This window comes from Daucus carota, chromosome 3 (assembly GCF_001625215.2).
Source record: "Daucus carota subsp. sativus chromosome 3, DH1 v3.0, whole genome shotgun sequence".
Classification (NCBI taxonomy): domain Eukaryota; kingdom Viridiplantae; phylum Streptophyta; class Magnoliopsida; order Apiales; family Apiaceae; genus Daucus; species Daucus carota.
Window position 1 is genome coordinate 49818472 of NC_030383.2, and position 19841 is coordinate 49838312.

At 34.8% G+C, this 19841-nt stretch overlaps 2 protein-coding genes across 5 annotated transcripts; one reads left to right on the plus strand and one right to left on the minus strand.

The window, feature by feature from the left end:
• Nucleotides 1-2427: 2427 nt before the first annotated feature.
• Nucleotides 2428-4079, plus strand: LOC135151298 (uncharacterized). Its single transcript, XM_064089268.1, has one exon. It carries the CDS (start codon nucleotides 2483-2485, stop codon nucleotides 3944-3946), a length of 1464 nt encoding a protein of 487 aa, XP_063945338.1. The 5' UTR covers nucleotides 2428-2482; the 3' UTR covers nucleotides 3947-4079.
• Nucleotides 3187-19841, minus strand: LOC108214664 (potassium channel SKOR). Of its 4 annotated transcripts, XM_017386793.2 has the most exons (14): nucleotides 19729-19841; nucleotides 19421-19612; nucleotides 17324-17548; nucleotides 14810-14873; nucleotides 12388-12727; nucleotides 11049-11344; nucleotides 10500-10580; nucleotides 9923-10013; nucleotides 8093-8313; nucleotides 7624-7812; nucleotides 6235-6310; nucleotides 5812-6106; nucleotides 5557-5678; nucleotides 4146-4561 (listed from the first exon to the last, which is right to left on the minus strand). In XM_017386793.2, the coding sequence occupies exons 2-14, from the start codon at nucleotides 19582-19584 to the stop codon at nucleotides 4323-4325; spliced, it is 2403 nt and encodes an 800-aa protein (XP_017242282.2). In that variant the 5' UTR covers nucleotides 19585-19612; nucleotides 19729-19841; the 3' UTR covers nucleotides 4146-4322. The 4 variants fall into 4 exon arrangements, with proteins under 4 accessions (XP_063945336.1, XP_017242282.2, XP_063945335.1 ...); XM_064089266.1 differs by lacking the exons at nucleotides 4146-4561; nucleotides 19729-19841 and adding an exon at nucleotides 3187-3326 and having other exon boundaries at nucleotides 19421-19687; XM_064089265.1 differs by lacking the exon at nucleotides 19729-19841 and having other exon boundaries at nucleotides 19421-19686.

Here is a 19841-nt window from a genome sequence, read left to right on the forward strand (position 1 = left end):
TGAAAAAACTTTCAAAATTCAAAAGTTTTGAAAAGTTTTTACATTTTTTTCATATTTTTAAAAAATTCCATATTTTTTATAGCTTTTTCAAAATTTTCATTTTTTTAAAGTTAGTTTTATTTTAAAAATCGAATTTTTTAAATTTTTTTCAAAGTTTTTTTTATCCTTTATAATTTTTTTAACGGATTCCGTTAAAATCAACTGATATTTAACGGCACACAGTGACCTAAATGCAACCTTTTATTAGTTCAGTGAGTTGACTGCAAGTTAAATATGGTTTTGTGATCCGTTTGCAAACTTTTTGAGTTCAGTAACCCAACTGCAAGTTGGTCATGAGTTTGGTGATATTTTTGCCTATTAACCTTTTTTAAATTTAGAGATAAGAGTTTGTTCGAAGAGTCGATTGGAAATGTCCATAAAGTCTATTTGAGAATGTCGTTAGAAATCCTTGTACTGCTAGAAAAATTGATATATTTGAATGTACTGTTGGAAAAATTGTGTCACGAGCTGATAAAAAAAGTGTTGCATTAATCAGGTATTTGTATAATAAACTTTTTATATTTGTATATTTGAGTTATAGTAACATTAAAAAAGTAATGTTTCCGTTGAGGTTTTAATAATTTGTGAAACCACAAAAATATAGTAGATATGGTTTTTCTAAAAACAACTTCTGAAATATTCAGAAAAGTCGCTCTCAAAATTTAATAAACAATTTTTTACGTTTTTTTTTTTTTTAAAACTTAAAAGCTTGGTGCTACATCAGCAATCCCAAACACGGAGCCTTAGTTTAAAATTTATTAGTTGAGTTCAAATTATTGTATTACAAACCGACTAATTAACTGTAATGTGTGAATCAAATTAAGAGGTGTAACAAGTAGAGGCAGACCAAAAGGAATGTAAGAAAGTGAAGTGAAGAAGCAATAATGTTGATCCCAGAATCTATGAACCACACAAACCCAGTGAGTGAACAAGTCGGCATATTTGGGCTGTGTTTGTTGCTAGTATATTATTTGCCACCCTCTTGACTAATTTTGTTTCTTGTTGTATACGTGGTGGGCATGATCAATAAACATAACAATCACAATTACACATCACTTGCATATCAACATAAATCATAAGGTGTACATACATAATTATAATCCAAATGCATTAATAAGGTGTAAATATATAATTATAATCCAAATGTATTAGTCACAGATAATATATCATTTGAGCATGGTTGAAATTTATTCAAACAAATATCATATATAAACATAGAGCTGTAATTCGAGTGGGTAGCTCGCGAGCTCACCTGACTCGAACTTGTTTAACTAGGCTCGACTTAACTCGTTAAACGAGCCAAATTCGGACAAAGATTCTGGCTCGTTTAATTAGACGAGCCGGCTCAACTCGACTCGTGAAATTAGACGAGTCAAGTTTGGGTTGAGGTTTAGCCTCAATTAAGTGTAAAAGTATATGAGCCGACTCTCTCAACTCTTTAAAACCAGCTCGTTTAGCTAAACGAGCCGACTCGACTCGACCCCGTGAAATTTTACGAGTCGAGTTCGGACAGAGGTTTGGACTCGATTAACTAAATGAGCCAGCTCGACTCTATTCAATTAAACTTGGCTCGAATTAGGCTCGGCTCGAAATTACTCGACTCGAATTACAACCCTATATAGATATAAGATTTCGTGATCAAATTTACGATATTAGGTAAACTGATAAACATGACAAAAATTAATAACATGGCACAATAAAATCTAGTATCTTTATATTCATTTACAATATGTAACATATACGATTAACTAAAATAACGTATACAGTTAAATTATAATAATACATATAACTACCATCTTATTGTATTTAAAATATACAATGTATATATAAAATTCGTATTCGAACAAACATTCTAAACTTTTCAAAATCAAAACGACAACCAACTAAACACGACAACGGTTATAAATAAGAACGTGTAAAGTGAACATTTGAAATTATTAATAATCAAATGTAGTGTATCATCCGGACATCGACCAACATCTAAATAATCAAAATTATATTGTCAAATAAACACGACAAAGATTATAAATGACATTATTAACAAAATCCCCAATCAAAAGATCTGTATTCATCACAAAAAATAGTCATATCTAAAAAAACGGTTGAAATTAATTTGGATACGATTGAAATCTCTTTCAAAACATAATCTTTTACAATCATATTTATATTTTGAAAATCCTTTTCTTGTCCTCAACTTGAACATCTCGCATTACATTATCTCATGACAGCTGCAAATATTAAAGACTCCCCTGAATTTAACATTCATCAAATGCAAAATCCATTGTAAGATAGTCAACCTCAACCACAAATTAATACCTGCAATCCTGCAGATCACAACCGCGTTTAATTTCTTGGATATCATTGACATTATCAACCCCTAAAGTCAAATCCCATATGTAATATTATATATATGAACACATAATATGCACCTACACATTCGTCCATGCACATGTCAACTCTCTTTATACAAAGAATCACAGTGAGTCTTCTCCATTTCTTAGTCATCCTCCCTCATTTCAATCCATTTCTTGGTTCAGTGATGGGAAAACTCGATCATGATACACAAATTCTCCATTTCACCCATCCCCACCCACTGGTACTAAATTCAAATGACCAATTTACTCTACCAGACATGAGTTCCAGTAATGTTAATCCAGTGAGAACAACTTGTGCAGGTTGCAAATTACCAGCAAACTCTTCTGATGATCTGATTTATTCATGCAATCGATGCAACTATCACCTCCATTTATTTTGCACAAAATTTCCGCAACTCATTACTCACCCTTCTCACACTTCTCATCCGCTGGTTCTGCTGCCTGTTTCGACATACCCTGAAGGACTTTTCAATTGTGATGCTTGTCTCCGTCGAGGTGAGGGATTCAGTTACCATTGTAATACCTGTGATTTCGATCTTCATGTTGTCTGTGCTGCAAAACCTTTGACTGTTGTTCATCAATTACATGAGCATCCTTTGATGTTGACTTTCAAGAATCCCTATGAAACTAAGGGCTTCGCTTGTGATGTCTGTTCGAAAATTGGGTCAAAGCATTGGTTGTACCGGTGTGGTGTGTGTGAATTTGATGCGCATTTGCATTGCGCCACGGGGAGTCTACCACCGCCTGTACCACCACTGACCGTTGAAAGGAATCAGTTTCATGAGCAACCGAAGCCCGAGGGTCCCAGTAGTGGAAATTCCAGCAGGCTGCAGGGAAATCAGAATTTTCCGGCAATGTCCAACAATCCAGGAAACAGAATCACCGGTGGCATTCAGACACAGCAGAATGTACCTGAAACAACAAGCTTTCAGTATACTGGTGTTGGCATTCAGATGCAGCAAGGTCCTCCAGGTAACTACTATAACAGCCGAATGCAGCGGCAACAGAACTCCCCGGTGACAACAGGAGGGGGGATGCCGCCCCAACAGGGCTATCCAGGGACACTGGGAGGGGTAATGCAGCGACAGCAGAGCTATCCCCTGACAGGGGTGCAGCATCAGAATTATCCGGTGACAGGTGCAGGGGGGATGCAACCTCGGCAGAGCTATGAAGTGACAGGTGCAGGGGGAATGCCGCCCCAGCAGAGCTATCAAGTGACGGGTGCAGGGGGAATGCCTCGTCACCAGAGCTATCAAGTGACAGGTGCGGGGGGGATGCCGCCTCCGCAGAGCTATCAAGTGACAGGTGTGGGGGAAATGCAGCCCCAACAAACTTATCCATCAGCAACTGGCGGACTAATGAATGCTGCGCTTCAAGGATTAGTTGAAGGGGCGGCGCAGCAAGTCGGTCAGAATTTAATGCAGGGTTTGATGGGTGGTGTTGGGGGAGATGGTGCTACTTCATCTGTGTATGTTAATCTTGGATCAACATATACAGATAATCAAGATTCTGGTGGAGCTCAAGAATACTAGGGCCAAAAATTCATTTTTAAATTATAATGAAATCCTGCTTGTTTAATCCTACATTTGATTGGTAGTTTGATTTATAAGCAACTCAATTGCGCTGATATAAAAATTTGGGTATTTTAAGAAAATCTATTCAGTACTTCTGTTTATTCTATTTTATAATATGCATATGCATATCATCCTGCGAACCTTTGAAATCTTGAAGTTGATATCCCGACTGATGTGGTTTACATATATTCACTTGATTAAGATGATACAAATAAGTAAACTTTATACAAATCTGCATCATCATCGGTTACAGTGTGTATGTAAACATTCCAGCTACCACCCTGGACTTTTATATTTAGCTTAACTATGCTTATTTTCAGTAATACAGTTAGGCCTAAGTTTCAGAATTATCACTCACCAAAAATAGCTTTTGGCCATCACAAATCATTCCCAAGTCCAGAATCTTACCCCCATCCTCTGTTATTATATAACAAGAACCTGGAAGCTTAAGCTGCTTTTTTGCCGCCTCGATGAGCTCCTCAATGTTTTGTGGAATCCAAAGCACAACCCCTAGTCTTCTTTCTTGGTGATCCCATGAGTGGAAGGGAAAAACAGTGCATTTCCTTTGCACATCTGTTTTAAGAAAACATGTAAGTAGCTGCTGTGGGTAGAGAGAAGATCATATACTAACTCTTTTGGCTGGAAACGAGGGAAAGCTCATATAAGGATGCACATGATAGGAATTTCCACTAAAATGGTTACCATAGTTTCTTGAGATGTGGCGATTATCAAGTGCTTGAACGCCTGGGCACCAACTATGAGGAATTTGCTATAAGGTGACTAGATAATTGCCGATTCTTGGTTTCATACTTCTATGTACAGGTTATTTCAGTTTACAGATCCTTAAGGTCCACAACAAGTAAAATTAATATAAAGCAAAGGATCATATGGATGTCTATTCGACAAACGGCAATAGTGTTTTGAAGCCTACTTGCCCCATAGTGTCAGGTCAGGGTCAGCTTAAGGGAAGTCCTTAAGGCGAGGGACACTGCACGTCAGAGAGCCCTTATCCTGCTATAAGGACATCTATGAGGGCTTGGTCTTGCATCTGACTCATGCAGATGAATATTGGGTAAAACATAAAAGAAAGGACAAACAAACTCGATGAGAGAGGAAGAGGTCAAAACTGAGAAAAAATTGCAGGTCATATTACAAACCATATATGCCAAGCTGCAACTCTCCCCTGTTTGTCTTGCTCCCCTTCCCTTAAAACTTTAGTTATGGACTTTGCTGCTTTGGCCATTTTTCAGCGACTCAAAACGTCTGCAGCCCTGCCCTTTCATATTATATACACTGTATGATACCAGTAAGTGTAACTAATTATACCACCATGTACCTAATATCCTGTAACTAGACAAAAGCCTCTAGATAGCCAAGAAAACTGGGTCTAAAAAACAAACAATTCATTTGCAGGTCTTGTATATTTCCTTGGATGTACACACGTATCCTAAAACAGTTTTTAAAGCCTAATATGTGGAGTACATCGTTTCCTGCTACTTAAATTTAGGTTAGAATTTCCTCAAAGCAAAACACGAAACCGATAAATTTTTTAGATAGAATATTAGTACCTTGGAATCCCTTCAAACAATTAGGGAACTTCAAAAGCTGATCATGCTTTGCATTTTCCAGTAGCTGTATTAGAGTCTTATTTCCACCTATCCTTGCTTCATCAAGCGGAGTGTTTCCCCATCTATTAAAAAAATAATATATTTGATCACAAAATATGACAAATGGAATACTGGTATAAGACCAAATTAAAAAAGAATGAGAATGGAGATGCTCTATGTATCATTTTACCACAGGACAATAATAAAAAGCTGTACCTGTCCTTTGCAAATACACTTGCTCCAGCGTCCAAAAGTACATGTGCGATTGCATATAATCCTTTGGATGAAGCTAAATGAAGTGGGGTCCGCAGATCATAATTTTTAGAATTTGGGTTTGCTCCAATTTCCATGACCTTCCTCAAGTAATCGAAATCCTCTCTAACAACAGCCATACAGAGACAGTTCCCAGCATCGATTATATCAAGAGAAGCCCCTGATTTTACTAGCAAAGAAGCAACACTTTCATGACTGTGCTTTATCGCTTCATGTAATGGAGTGTTTCCATAGTTATCTGTTACGAAAGATAACACAGTGTGAATTTACAATTTGACATCCAATAGGTCTTGGATGCAAAGTCTAAAGCTCATAGTGTAACTGAGAGTGAGAGTGAGTGAGACATTGGAAAATGAGGTGGCTTACCAGTGATGCTGACTCTTGCCTCTTTTTGAAGGAGAAACTTAACAATATCTTCATTTCCCTTTGATGCAGCAAGATGCTGGAATAGAGAAAGTATCATTAATAAAAGGCTATAGACTGTGATCATGCCAGAGGCAAATACATATGTGACAAAACAGAATAAGTTCTAAGAATGTGTCGGTTGATAGGCACACACAAGATAGAATACACAACAAACCAACAGAGAGAGCATAAATATACAAGCAATAGGATATAAGAGGAGTAAATTTGACTTTAAACAAGACACTGAATGACCAACATTGTGTACTTTTAACAGCTGATATCTTTTTAAGTATAGGGGAAGGAGGAGATAAGAATCAAGAGCAAGGAGCACCATTGTCATTGCTTGGGCATTTATTGATTCCCAAAGCTGACATTTTAGTAACTAACTTTTATCGATAATTCAAACTAAAAATATGTATGTGCAGAATTTTTTTTGGTGTGAGGAGCCACTTTTTTTTTTTTGCTTCCCTAAATAACACTATGCAATTGTTTCCTTACAAACATTATACTTGTCATAGAAAGAATATTGATTTGAATAATTATGTCATTTAGGCCAATAGGAAACAATGTTTAAGATGAGAGAATATGGGAGCCCTAGTGAAGTATAGAAAAGTTGCCCAAAGAATGTGCATTTCTTATTAGGTGCGCGGATTACGAGTGGTAGTTTGGTACATCATGCCCCATTATGGAATAAGATCAATAATACATCATCCAGTTACGTGGATCACAATGTATCAGAGCACAACTATGATTTGTCAGTGCACAATAACTACAAAAATATGATCCAAAAAGCCACACCCATTAAGACGTGGTTCCATATATTAATCCATTTCATGGTGTGACCAAGTATCATCAGGAAGCCATAGAATCGAGATCCATATATTTGATGAACATTATCTTGGTCTAAGGAACCATTCCACATTTGGCACTCTAGGTACAAAACTGCAATTACACTACTGCTAACTGTTCGTATATGGAACAACTTACAAGATGGATCTTAGAAATTCTGTCTTATAGTATTTAGAACATTGTCAAAAAGCATGGCTGATTTAATTTCTTATCGATGGAATCTTTCAGCAGTTATTTCCTAGGCAGAGTCCAGATTTAATGCATTCACCAAAATTTCAAGAGAAACACCTAACGTCAGATGATTCTTTAACACCTTTAAATTACTGCGGTTAAATAATAAATGTGAATGAGATTGGGCTTAGTCTGCTTCTGTGCACAGGAGTGTATAGGAGATTGTAGATATATATTACTTCACAAAAACTAGAATCAGTATTGAAAATAATCACATGAGATAAATACAATAAAATTATATGAATTTTGCTATAAAAATATAACTGATACCAGAGGTGATCTCCCATCATAATCAGTGTTGCTGGTATCCGCTCCAGCTGCAACTAAACGTTTTAAGCGGGGGAGGTCTCCATAAAAGGCAGCGCAGTTTAATTTCATAGCCAACTCAGATTCATGTTGCCCAATATGAAGTACTATATCAGACTCTAAGATCTTGTTCTGAAGGATGGTTGTTTTTCCCTGCAAATAAAAAAGAACGACATAACAGAAGTTAATTGTATTGTAAGGTGATGATAGTATTACAAAAAACTCTAAAACATGGCCAGTTTATGCAATACAAGTATTTAGCAGTTGACTGACCCAGAATTCTCTAGCAATTTGGTTTTCAAGCCAAGGTTTATATAATTATTGGGCACGCTCATATAACAAACAATATAGACCCCCTCCCCCCCCAAACACCACCGAACTACACATTCCAAACACAAAAACATGACAAGATTAAACAGAGTTGTTGATTCACCTCAAGTAGATTATTGATGATGAACCGCCCATCTGAGAAGTACACATCAAGAAGGTTTAGGAATGATTGCTTATCAAGTCTTAGCAACTTTGAATTTTCAAGGACTTGAACTGTGTACGGTAATCGGATATTACAAAGAACAGACATTTCGCCTAGTGAACTGTGACTCTGTAGAAAGTGAACAGGTTCTTCGAATTCACCTTCAGTGCCTCCTAATTTTCCTGCACAATCTCCCAGCCTTCCACTAATTACAAAATATTGCAAACAAGCTGAATATGGAATACACTACATATAAAACACGTAATTAATATAGATATATAATATATATATGTATGTATGTATGTATATGTATATGTATATGTATATGTATATGTATATGTATATGTATATGTATATGTATATGTATATGTAGGCAATTGATCAAATAGAAACCAAAACTAAAATAGAAACTAGAAACTGATTTAAGTCCTTACATCAATCTAATCTAATGGCTCCTAGAAGGCACCACACACAACTCATATACACCCTCCTATACATGATCCCACATTATCCCCTCCGCTTTTAATTTGATTTTTCCCGTCAATCGGTGAGCTTTTTTTTTTTTAAATTCGACTTCACTGTATTGTTTTCATCTCCCAACGATCAATTTACATACCATATGTTCTCTAATTCGACGCAATTTAGAAATTTTTTATTTTAGTTTCTAGTTTCTATTCTAAGGAGGTTTATAGTGGAGTAGAATGTTCCATGCATGCTAATTTATAACCCGTGTCATGCCAGAGCCAAACATTCTATGTTATATTTTTTTAAATATTATTTGTGTATTTAAATTTAATAAATTTAATGTCGATAATAAAATATAATAATATACTTTATTTGCATTGTTAGAATTAAATTACACACACACACACACATATATGTGTGTGTGTGTGTGTGTGTGTGTGTAGTTTTAATATGTTCACGGGATTCAACCCCTATTTATTATTATGTTAGATATATATTATAATAAATATTTTAATATGTTGTTGATGGGATTTGAACTTTAGACCTTTAGTAGCATAGACAGTGAAATACAAAAAATTCAATTTAACGGTTATAATCAATTTAATTCAGGTGATCTAACAGTTATAATCCACTATACTAGACTACAAACCAACAACGAAACTTTTGTATGTTTAGTTTTAATAATATAGTATAAATATATATGGCTGGACAAACCAATTAATTCAAATTTAAAGACTTAGAAAATTGCTGGGCGTCATTAGTATAACTATTAGTACGAAAACATGTGTTGGCTTGGCTATGAATTCTACACTAGAAGACTATGAATAATCTTCAGCTCAACCGAATCATGATCCAGTGTGATACAGTTCTGATTCACGAGTAATACTGCACGTGCTCATATCATTTGTAGTGATTTATAATAGGTCAGTATACATGGTCTAGAGAGATATATTGCCATGTATCAATGATAAACCTATGGCTCGACTCTAAGATCATGCACAGTTCACAATTAATCCCAAATTCCTAATTGTTGACCAAGTACTAACATAAGCCTTAAGGATCTACCTAATTTGAGTAGACATGAGTGATTTAGTTTAATTCTTTGACTTTACCATATTTCATGAATTTTTGACTCCAAATTGTGTATGCTCAATAAAAAGATATTCTAGACAATACCCGAGGCTGAGCCTAGCTGCAATTGAGATACACCTAACAATTCAGAAGCTTCGCTCATGGAATTTTTTGTAGCAATTAGATGGGTTCAGGGGGGATATATGCCCATAACCATAAGAAAATGTCAAATTGGATATAGTTGTTCCAGCTTACCATGACAAACTATATAGAGCTGATCCATAAAATCTCCTTGCTCTGCAATTACTTCTCCTGGAAGGAAAGTTTCTTCATGTACCTTGCTCGCCTGTGCAAATCACAATTCAAGGATGGCTTTCAAAGAAAAGGATGGAGCTTTGACTTACAGGGCTGCTTAAATCATCAAAAAAATACAAACTATAAGACCACAGCCCCCCCCCCCCCCCCCCCCCAACCACACACACACACACTGAGAGAGAGTATTCAGTGAAGTTTAGGAAAGTTTCGACAAGATATTTTTATAAAGGAAAAAGGGGAAGTACTGCTTATTACAGATTCCTCATTTAGTCATTTTACATATTACAGTGTAGCTACCTAATTCTCATTCATAGTTAAAGGGAAGAACATTCTATATGATAAACAAGATTTCCTCTTCTGCATAAGTACAGAAATTACAATTTCAAGGAACTCTTGAGTATCTGAGACCAGGCAACATAATGCTCAGAACTATTAGAACACAATACTGTAGAACAGACAAAGCACCTTGTTAATGGACTAGCCTTGACATGGACTTGGGTGTTCAGAAGTAACTTACTATCTGTTTAACGAATCCAGATGAGCAACCCTTGAAAATAGGAACCTCCCTTATATACGGCACGTATAACCTTTCTGAGATCTGCATGGAAATTTTACAGTCAACGTACCAAAGAGTACAAGATGTTCCTTGAAACTTTGCAGTCAATACACCAAAGAGTACAAGATGTTTGTTGTAATTTTGCAAAAGGAACTGAGCACTTTGTACTGAAGTTTCTTTTGTGAAATATAAATGATGGGAGTATGGCAGACTTCAAGTTAAACATAGTGTGATATCATATACCAGGTTAAGACAGAAATATCATCAGTAAATATGAGAAAACAGTTCCTCAGAATATCAGAATGCATCATGTAGCCATCTTGGTACCCGCTCAATAAAGCAATACATAAGGGCTACATGTAACATCTGTTCCTGATTCAGCTAGTTTTGTATTGCTTTTTAATAATAGGGAGGGGGTTCTCCTCAGCAAAATGTCTGAGTAGTTATCAAGCCATAAGAACATAAATAACTACAATTAGAATGTCAAGGTATGCAGTTTCAGAAAAATACCCTGGCTCGAAAGGAAATTGGAATATCCTGGAGGACAGCAGCCTCTGTGCAACTGTTCGCATATTGTGATTGTACATGGCCTTTTATCTCATTAAATATCTGCTTACCCAGTTTCTTTCGGTTCATGTATTCCAAAAGGTCTGACATCTTATCTCTAAACTTCTCAGTTTTTGATCCTTTTACGATCAGTGCAGCCATATTACCAAGTAAATACGCACCAAGAATCATGTCCAAGGAGACAAAAATCATGATGAATATCATTTCCCTGTTATTCACTGCATGTACATCTCCGTAACCTGTAACAGGAACATATAGCAGAGTGCATTTACATAGGAATAGAGTGCAAGGCAAAACAAGCAATCGTGTTAAAAAAAATTAAATGCACAAAATGATCAAGAATTTATGGATTACTAAATGAGAGCTTTTCTGAAGTCACTGAGAATTAGTTGACAAGAATTTGCTATGTTTTGGGATGAAATCATCTTTAATTTGGAGTCTCTGCAACCGATTATTAACTTTCGTCATTTTTATGTACTTCAACCTGGAATCATGATCTGTATATTTATGGTTGCATATAACACATCGTTAATGACACAAATATCCTTTAGTATGCTTATCTTTTCGAAATCCTACAATAAACTTAAGGCAAAAACCTTTGATACATGATAACTATTAATCCTTCTTTCAGCTCACCCATGTTTTAGTTGCACTTAAAAAAAATAATCTCCCTTGCTTGTCCTGCATCACCTATCTAAGGTACACCTACCCAATGGGGAACACAAGCTGCACAATGTATGAATGATATTTGTGATCAAATTGCTTTGCAAGTTGCAACTTTCAAAGATTTCTTTTTTGGTTATTTTTACGACTGAAGAATTTAATAATTATATAAACACTCTAATTTTGTTTATTGGTTTTTCTAATATCTAATTGACTGAAAATAAAAATTAGTATCATTCAAGTGATAAAATAGATTACCTGTCAAACACTATTAATCATTTAGCAGGGTATAAAAGTAAATTGCAACCTTCCAGATAATTTACATTAAATTTAGCAAACAACATTACTGATTCAGATTGGCATAATAACTATTCGCTCAGATCATCCAAATATTTTAACTGTTCAGAAAACATGGTTCAGATTTAACAAATGACCCCCAGGTATGGAAGAGAAAAAAACAATCATGAATTTACAACATTGGGAGCAACATCTAAGGGATCCCACATCTAGATGCATCACTTATCTAATGTCATACCAATTGAATATGTCAAGAGAAATATGAACAATCATAAGCAACACAATATGTTTAAGCAATGCAGATGATTTCAGAAAATATTACCAACAGTTGCCATCGTAACAATGGCAAAATATAATGATGTAATGTAGCGCGTCCAAAGATCAATATCTCTGAAATGAGAGTAATTGTAGTCACCCATCTTTAAACTTCCTATCCATGTATAACCTTCCTGTGCCGGTGGCAGTGTAGTAGCCAGATAGTAAAATATGCAAGCAGCTGTATGCGTGCAATAGAGCTCAACAACAAAAAGTTTGATGATCCTTGTAAAAAGATAATTGACACGAATATCTTTTTCTAATTTCTCAAATAATTCGGTCACTCTGACAGCCCGGCTTAATCTAATCCACAATAGATACCTGACTGGTTCCTTCCTGCCACTAGCCTGAAAGGAATACATGGTCTAGTTAGAGGTGAAGAGGTAATAGAACGACCCATTACTATATCATATTACAGTTGCATCTTCAAATATCCAGATATTACTATATCCAGTTACATATTACTATATCCATGTGATTTAATATTAAAATTCTTTCATGTCTCATACTCTCAAAAAAAAATTATTGTACTATTGAACTACATATTCATACATATTCATAAGACCAGATAATGTTTATACCACGATATATATATATATATAGGCTAATGATCAAATAGAAACCAATTTTAAAATAAAAACTAGAAACCAATACAAGTTAGTGATATTCTCAGTACAATTTAGTGATATTCTCTTTAGGATTTAGTGATATGTGTTGCAGGAATTAGTGAAAATTTAATATCCAGATATGTTCCAGCTTAAAATCTCCAGATCTGTTCATGTTTTCAATTCAGATGGTGGTGATAGTGGTGGAGATGGTGGAGGTGAAGGTGAAGATGGAGGAAGGATGATTGTAGCGGAGGTTTGAGCGGCTTGAAGTGGGGGGTTAGAGCGTTGCCGGATTAGTGGCGGCTCCGCGTTTGAAGTTGAGTCGAGTGGAGAAAGAAGTATGAACATGGTTGAAGGAGGTTGAAGCAGCGATTAAGATGGGGATGGTGAAGATGGAGGTGTGGAGGTTGTGTTGTTAGAGAAATAATGGAGGTGGAGGTGGAGATGGAGGTGGTGGTTATGGAGGGAGCAGGCGGCATAGAGGTGGTAGTGGTTATGAAGGAGGCGACGACGGAGGTGGTGGTAATGGAGGTGGGTTGGTGAAGATGGAGGTGGTTTTGGTGAAGATGGAGGTGGAGATAGGGTTGTTTAGGAATCTAGTGGTATCTGCTTTAGGATTTAGTGATATTTCAGATTGGTTTTTAGTTTTTAGGATAAGAAGGTTTCTATTGGAGTAAAACTCTATATATATATATATATATATATATATATATATATATATAGAGAGAGAGAGAGAGAGAGAGTTAAGTTCAATGGAGACCACATTTTTTCTGGAGACATGGAGACCACATATGTTCTGCAAGTAAAATATTTCATAAAAACATTGCAAAACGTATAGTTTTACAAATCATGTTCTACGAAATCATTATTTCATTTAAAATCTTGAATATCATATAAGTTTTACATGTGGAACATTACAAAATGTTTTGTTCTATGAAATATGTTTAGTTTGCGAAACATTTGTTCAACTTGCAGAACATACATTATCTACTTATTAAACACAGATAATGTTCAACAATTTTAATGAATACATGATATTTGTAGAACATATTTTACAAAATAATGTATTTTATAGTGTTTTGATTGCAGAACATATGTGGTCCGAGGTCTCCGATGAAATAGCGGTCTCCATAGAACTTTCCTCTCTCTCTCTCTCTCTCTCTCTATATATATATATATATATATATATATATATATATAACAAAACCTAATCACAACACTTAATCCGTAACCAAAAGAGTTGAAATACTAAAAATATTGCAGTGCTTTAGAAGAATCAAGAGGATGTGCTGCCACTTTCACTTGGAACATGTACATCACCACTACAAACTCTTGTCAGGGTCTTATAATGAGATAGAGGTGGTAAATTGATAAATATACATAGGAAAGGTAGCAGCTGAATTATTAGTGGGCTGAAAAAATATTAAACTAAATGTCCAGAAAATAAATATTGAGCTTGCATGCTCAGATATTAAATTTACAGGCTGCAACATTATTAATGATCTGGAGCAGAATATTGGAGAAGGTAACATAATTGGAAAGGTATGTAAGTTAATACAAAACATGAGACCAATAATAACATTTTCTTATGCATACAAAGAACAACTTTGAGAAATTAATATATTTAAGCTCATTCTCGGCAACAAAGGAGGGAATTTTATATCCAGATATAGCAAACAAAAAGTATATGCAAAAAACTGAAACAAAGCCAAGAAGACCTTCAACCTAGGATAGACAATGTAGGAATTGTAGTTATATATATAAATTGCATGACAAATTGATCCATACAAGATAAGAAAGAAAAAAGAAAGGAAAAAGTACCTGGTAAATAACATCCCAAGGCAAACAACCTAGAAAATCAATTAGAAAACGTGATTTCAAATACCTGCAACAATAAAGGGTGTACATAACCAACTAAAAATATGAACACCGCAAAGTAGAATCTATGGGTACACAAATAAACCTAAAGTTTACTGACCAAGGTACAAAATGAAATGTGACAAGTCCTAATAATGTGTTTGGGGGATGTGTTTATAAAATGGTATAACTAATCTTAGTAACTTGTCTAGCAAATGCCGAAGGTCTCAGAGTATTCTACCAGAAAATGATGTGACTAGTACATTACATGGTGAAATCTTTTTCGATAGTAGATGGTCCACAACCACCTTAAAATTCGCTACACCAACTGGTAATTGTTTTGGACCTCAGGCAAGTTCCTACAACTAGCCCTGTAAATATAAGTCAAATAATGCAAGAACTGCAAAACTGCATTTTTAGCTTAATTACAATCTGAATATATACAGAATGTGAGTTCAGTGTAAATAAACTATTACAGTATCACTATACAGTTATCAAATTAGAGCATTTCATTTGAAGTATAGCATCCACAAAATTTAACATTGTTCCCAATCAACCTTGACATTCTAGAGCTCAATGTACCTCCTAAAGAAGATTGCAGTATATGGGTTAGTTTCAAATCTCTGAAAGGAAAGTGACCATTTTCTCCCAGCCGCAACCATTTAAGAGAGTGAGCCTGTATTCTAATTCCACAACTATTGCAACAAGGTTTCAGCAGATCAAATTGTATAAGCCTTCTTCTGTTTATTACAACCAATGGGAAGGTGTGCTGAGTAGAGAAATATGATGGAGAAGGGTAGTTTTAGGGTGATGTGAGCCTGTTATAATTAACACAACCATGTATGTCCAATAAACTAGCTAAGACGTTGTATGAAGCATGTGGAAATGAAAATATCATGGAAATAATGCAATTGACTCTAAATACGTTTTGTGTGTAGTCGTATAGTCGTATATATCAGATATACTATATATAGCGAAACAACATCCTGGAAATGATGCACTTGACTCTAATAACCTTATGTATCTGGTCATAGATATTACATATACAGAATCTACTAATGCTAGACATGGTAAACGTTTTCCCACTACTTGTTTATACAGAGATGTTATACTCACAAATTATACGAGTTAGAACTGATAGTGAAACTTCCTCATCTCCTCATACACCTACCTTCTGGAACAAACATAACCAAACAACTGATCTAGATCTAAATAATAACACCACAAAGGAAAACAAGCATGAGAGAGATTTCAAAAGATAATCAAAGATACTATGATGGTTGATAAGTTGTTACATATGTTACAAAACGTGATGCAAAAACAATCATAAAAGCAACCCATGTCATGTCATTCCAGACCAGTATACACTTGAACCATATAATTTATCACGCCAAATAAAAATTCCCAACACAAAAACATTAATCAGATTCCAAACCACATGAAGGAAAATCGTCTTTAAGAAAACCAGTAATTCACCTCAAGAGCCCGAATGGAAAATGCAACAAATAATCTCCTCTATTCTAAACCTCATCAATCATTAGACAATTTAAGAACTCTTTCTAAATAACAATTCTAAACATACATGAGAAACAAAATAATCAAAACTTACTATACTTGTACAAGTTACCAAATGAAAAGTCAAATGAGTTTAAGTTGGACTGAGTAATCATTTCATACCTTCTTCTTTTTTAACCAGGGCTTAAGACCAGCAATGTTAGTGAGTACGTTTTCGAGACATGATATACATATGTGGTCAGATTGTATGCATCATTTGCATGATATAATATGAGTTCTGTATGTTGTATGCTAGTTTGTTTGACATATGTCGTGGTGTTGGCAAAACCACACATCATCCCAAAACTAACCTTCTCCATGTTGTCTATTTACCTTAGGCACCAAGAAGGCTTATAGCCAAACAGACTATCTCACTGTCATGCCATAACTGTATATGTAGTAACTGTGTTATCAATATATTTTAATGGCTCTCCCGAATGGTTTCATAAAAGGAGCCTTCTTTGAAACAAAGTTAATTAGTGAAATCACAACTATTATTGACAATAATCTCCTTTAGTTTTAGAATATAAAATTGTATGAGATGTAAATTACTTAGCTTATAAACAATCAAGGACTAATATGAATAGAGGGACTTTACGGACCAACTTGAACAGAAAGTTTCAGGGTTTGATTTCTAAACATGAAATATTTAATATATTATGAGCATACATTGAAACGAAAAAAGAAACGGCATCAATACAACTGCACAATGAAGAAACACAATATAATACAACCGCGCCATAAATTGGTTTTCAGTTGGTTTTATAGTTTACCGCACTAAAACCAAAGGAGGCTCCCCTATTTAAGTTGGCCACAAAAATTCAAAATCACAAATATTTGCATATGTGTGCGAATAAGAAAGAGAATACGAGTAATTGTATTGTTGCATTTGTAATTTAAAAAAGCGAAGAGAAAGAGAGAGACCTTATGGCAATGCGATTGTGATTAAAGACGAGAGAATGAGAATGAGAGTCCCAATAGGCGACGAAGAAGTGAATGACGATGTCGATGAGGAAAGCAAGCTGACCAGCAATGTCAAGGAGGAACAAATTCTCTGGCAAACCTCTGAAGAAACCGAATTCCAGCGGGGTGAAAAAGGAGGAGTAAACTGCCCATATTAGTATGAATTGTGTCCACAACACATATCCCCTGCATCATCATCATCATTGCCACTTTACATATAATTTCACCTCCATTGTCTATTTCATAATTGGGGTTTTAGGGTTTCTAACGGCTCGGGTAATCAGACTTTCCCGACTAAGCTAAGTAGGCAGTAAAATTAAGTCACAAAATATACAGATTCCGAAATCAATACTGTAATTAAGCAATCGTTTCTTTCTAGTATCCGTTTCCAATTTCCAATCTACAACAGGCAGATCTATAGGACATACACGAACACATACTTTATAAGCAATGCAGTTATCAAATTCAAAGTGGATTCGGCCGCGGAAACGCTCCGATGTAATCCGGGATATTGAATAGTTACAGGTGAACGTAGTACCGATTAGCGTCGATTTGGAATTATTTTTATCTAATCTCTTGAATTCTTTTACTCAATTAAGCTGGTTTGGATATATTTGGGGCAGTTTGGTTCATGGTGTCTGAAATTTGGGTCAGTTCATTCCAAATCATACCTCTTCCAACCTCATATCGCTACTTGAACCGAACAATCTCTTTATGAGTTAAATTTTTTAGGGTGAGTATCGACTTCTCGCACGAGAAGGTATATAAGATACTCGATCATCCCATTTCACCCTTGTGAGCGTTGAAAAGCTAAAGATTTCGAGTAAATATTATTTTTGACTTCATTCCGATATAAAAATCAATCGGAACATGTCGGATATTTAGATGATTGAATCGGCGAGTAAAATATTGAGGCTAGGGGTGGGCATAAAAATCTGAAAACTGGATTATCTGATTTTCTGATCCGGTATCCGATTCCGATTTACAAAAATCCGAAAATTCAGATATTTTATCCAAAAAATTGGACTGGATATTTGATCCCCATTTTTTTCATAAATCCGAATTCTAATCATTATTTTCTATAAGACCGGATATCCGGATCGATCCGGTTTTTGATTTCTATCTAAAATAAATAAATTTTTCATGATTAATATACTTACTAAAGATAAATAATACACTACATGTTATTGATAATATAAATTATTATGATTATATTGTTTATATATATATATATATAAGAATTCATTATATTTGATTAAATATAGTCAGTGTGATGATCACAAATATCATTTATAAGAACTATAATAAAAATTAAATTTTATATTCCACTAAAATTAAATGAAGTATAAGAAAAATAATATTATAGATGCTAAACTTAAAATTTTGTTTTTTTAAGTTGCTACTAATTATTTATAATTTATAAACTTAGTTGTAGAAGATTAAAAATATAATTTAATTGAAGAATAATTTATGAATTAAATGTAGTTATATGTAACAAATTCGGATCTGAATTATCCGGTTATTTGCATGGATATCCGGAATCGGAACCGGAATTGATTTATGAAGATCCGCAAAACTGGATATCCGATTTGATATTAATAACCGGACCGGATATCCGGTTTTGCTCATCCCTAATTGAGGCTACATTGCTACACACCCTCAAATATCTAAAATTAAAAAGGACATTAAGTTCATTTCAAAACTGATAAAACATTTTTTATTGCTCACCCCTAATTGAGGCCACATAGCTTCACCCTCAAATATTCAAAATTGGAAAGAGCATTAAGTTTATTTATGTCAAAATTGATAAACCATTTTCTATTATTATAATGACAGCGTGTGATGAATAATTCAAAAAAAAAAACTACGTGATAAATTTGATAAATTATTTATTTGAATGTTTTAATCGACCACTTAAAGTTGAAAATGACTACTTAAATCCCAGGCGCTCTAAAACTAAACTATTAGTTGATCTCATGTTATTGAGACAAGAATGTAGTGGTGTGAGCCCGCTGTGAGCAAGCATATATGTGTAAAGAAGTCAAGTAGAGAGCTAACCAGCTCTGAGGATGAATGAAAAGGCCTCGAGGGTGAGCATGAGCAGTTGACACAAACGCAAGTGTTTTCTCCCAGCACAAAGATACCGATAATAATTTGTTACTGGGAGATCCTTCTTCTTTTTCGTCGCAAGCATCTTCGATCTCTTCTCTATTTATATCCATCTTTCCGATTAATTTAACAATCACCCTTCTGCAACAAATTAAGATACTGTATTTTATGCACTGATTGAGTTACCAACCAATGCCTTGAGCCTTTAGGCAGGCAGGATATATAAGCAGATAAAATGAAGTGAAATTAGAGCTTACATTAGTGGCAGAGGAATATAGACAATAAGTGGTGGATGGAGAATCTGACAAAAAAATCTGGACTAGCTGAGAATAAAGCTACAAGTCTATATAATTGCATCTCTCTCTCTCTC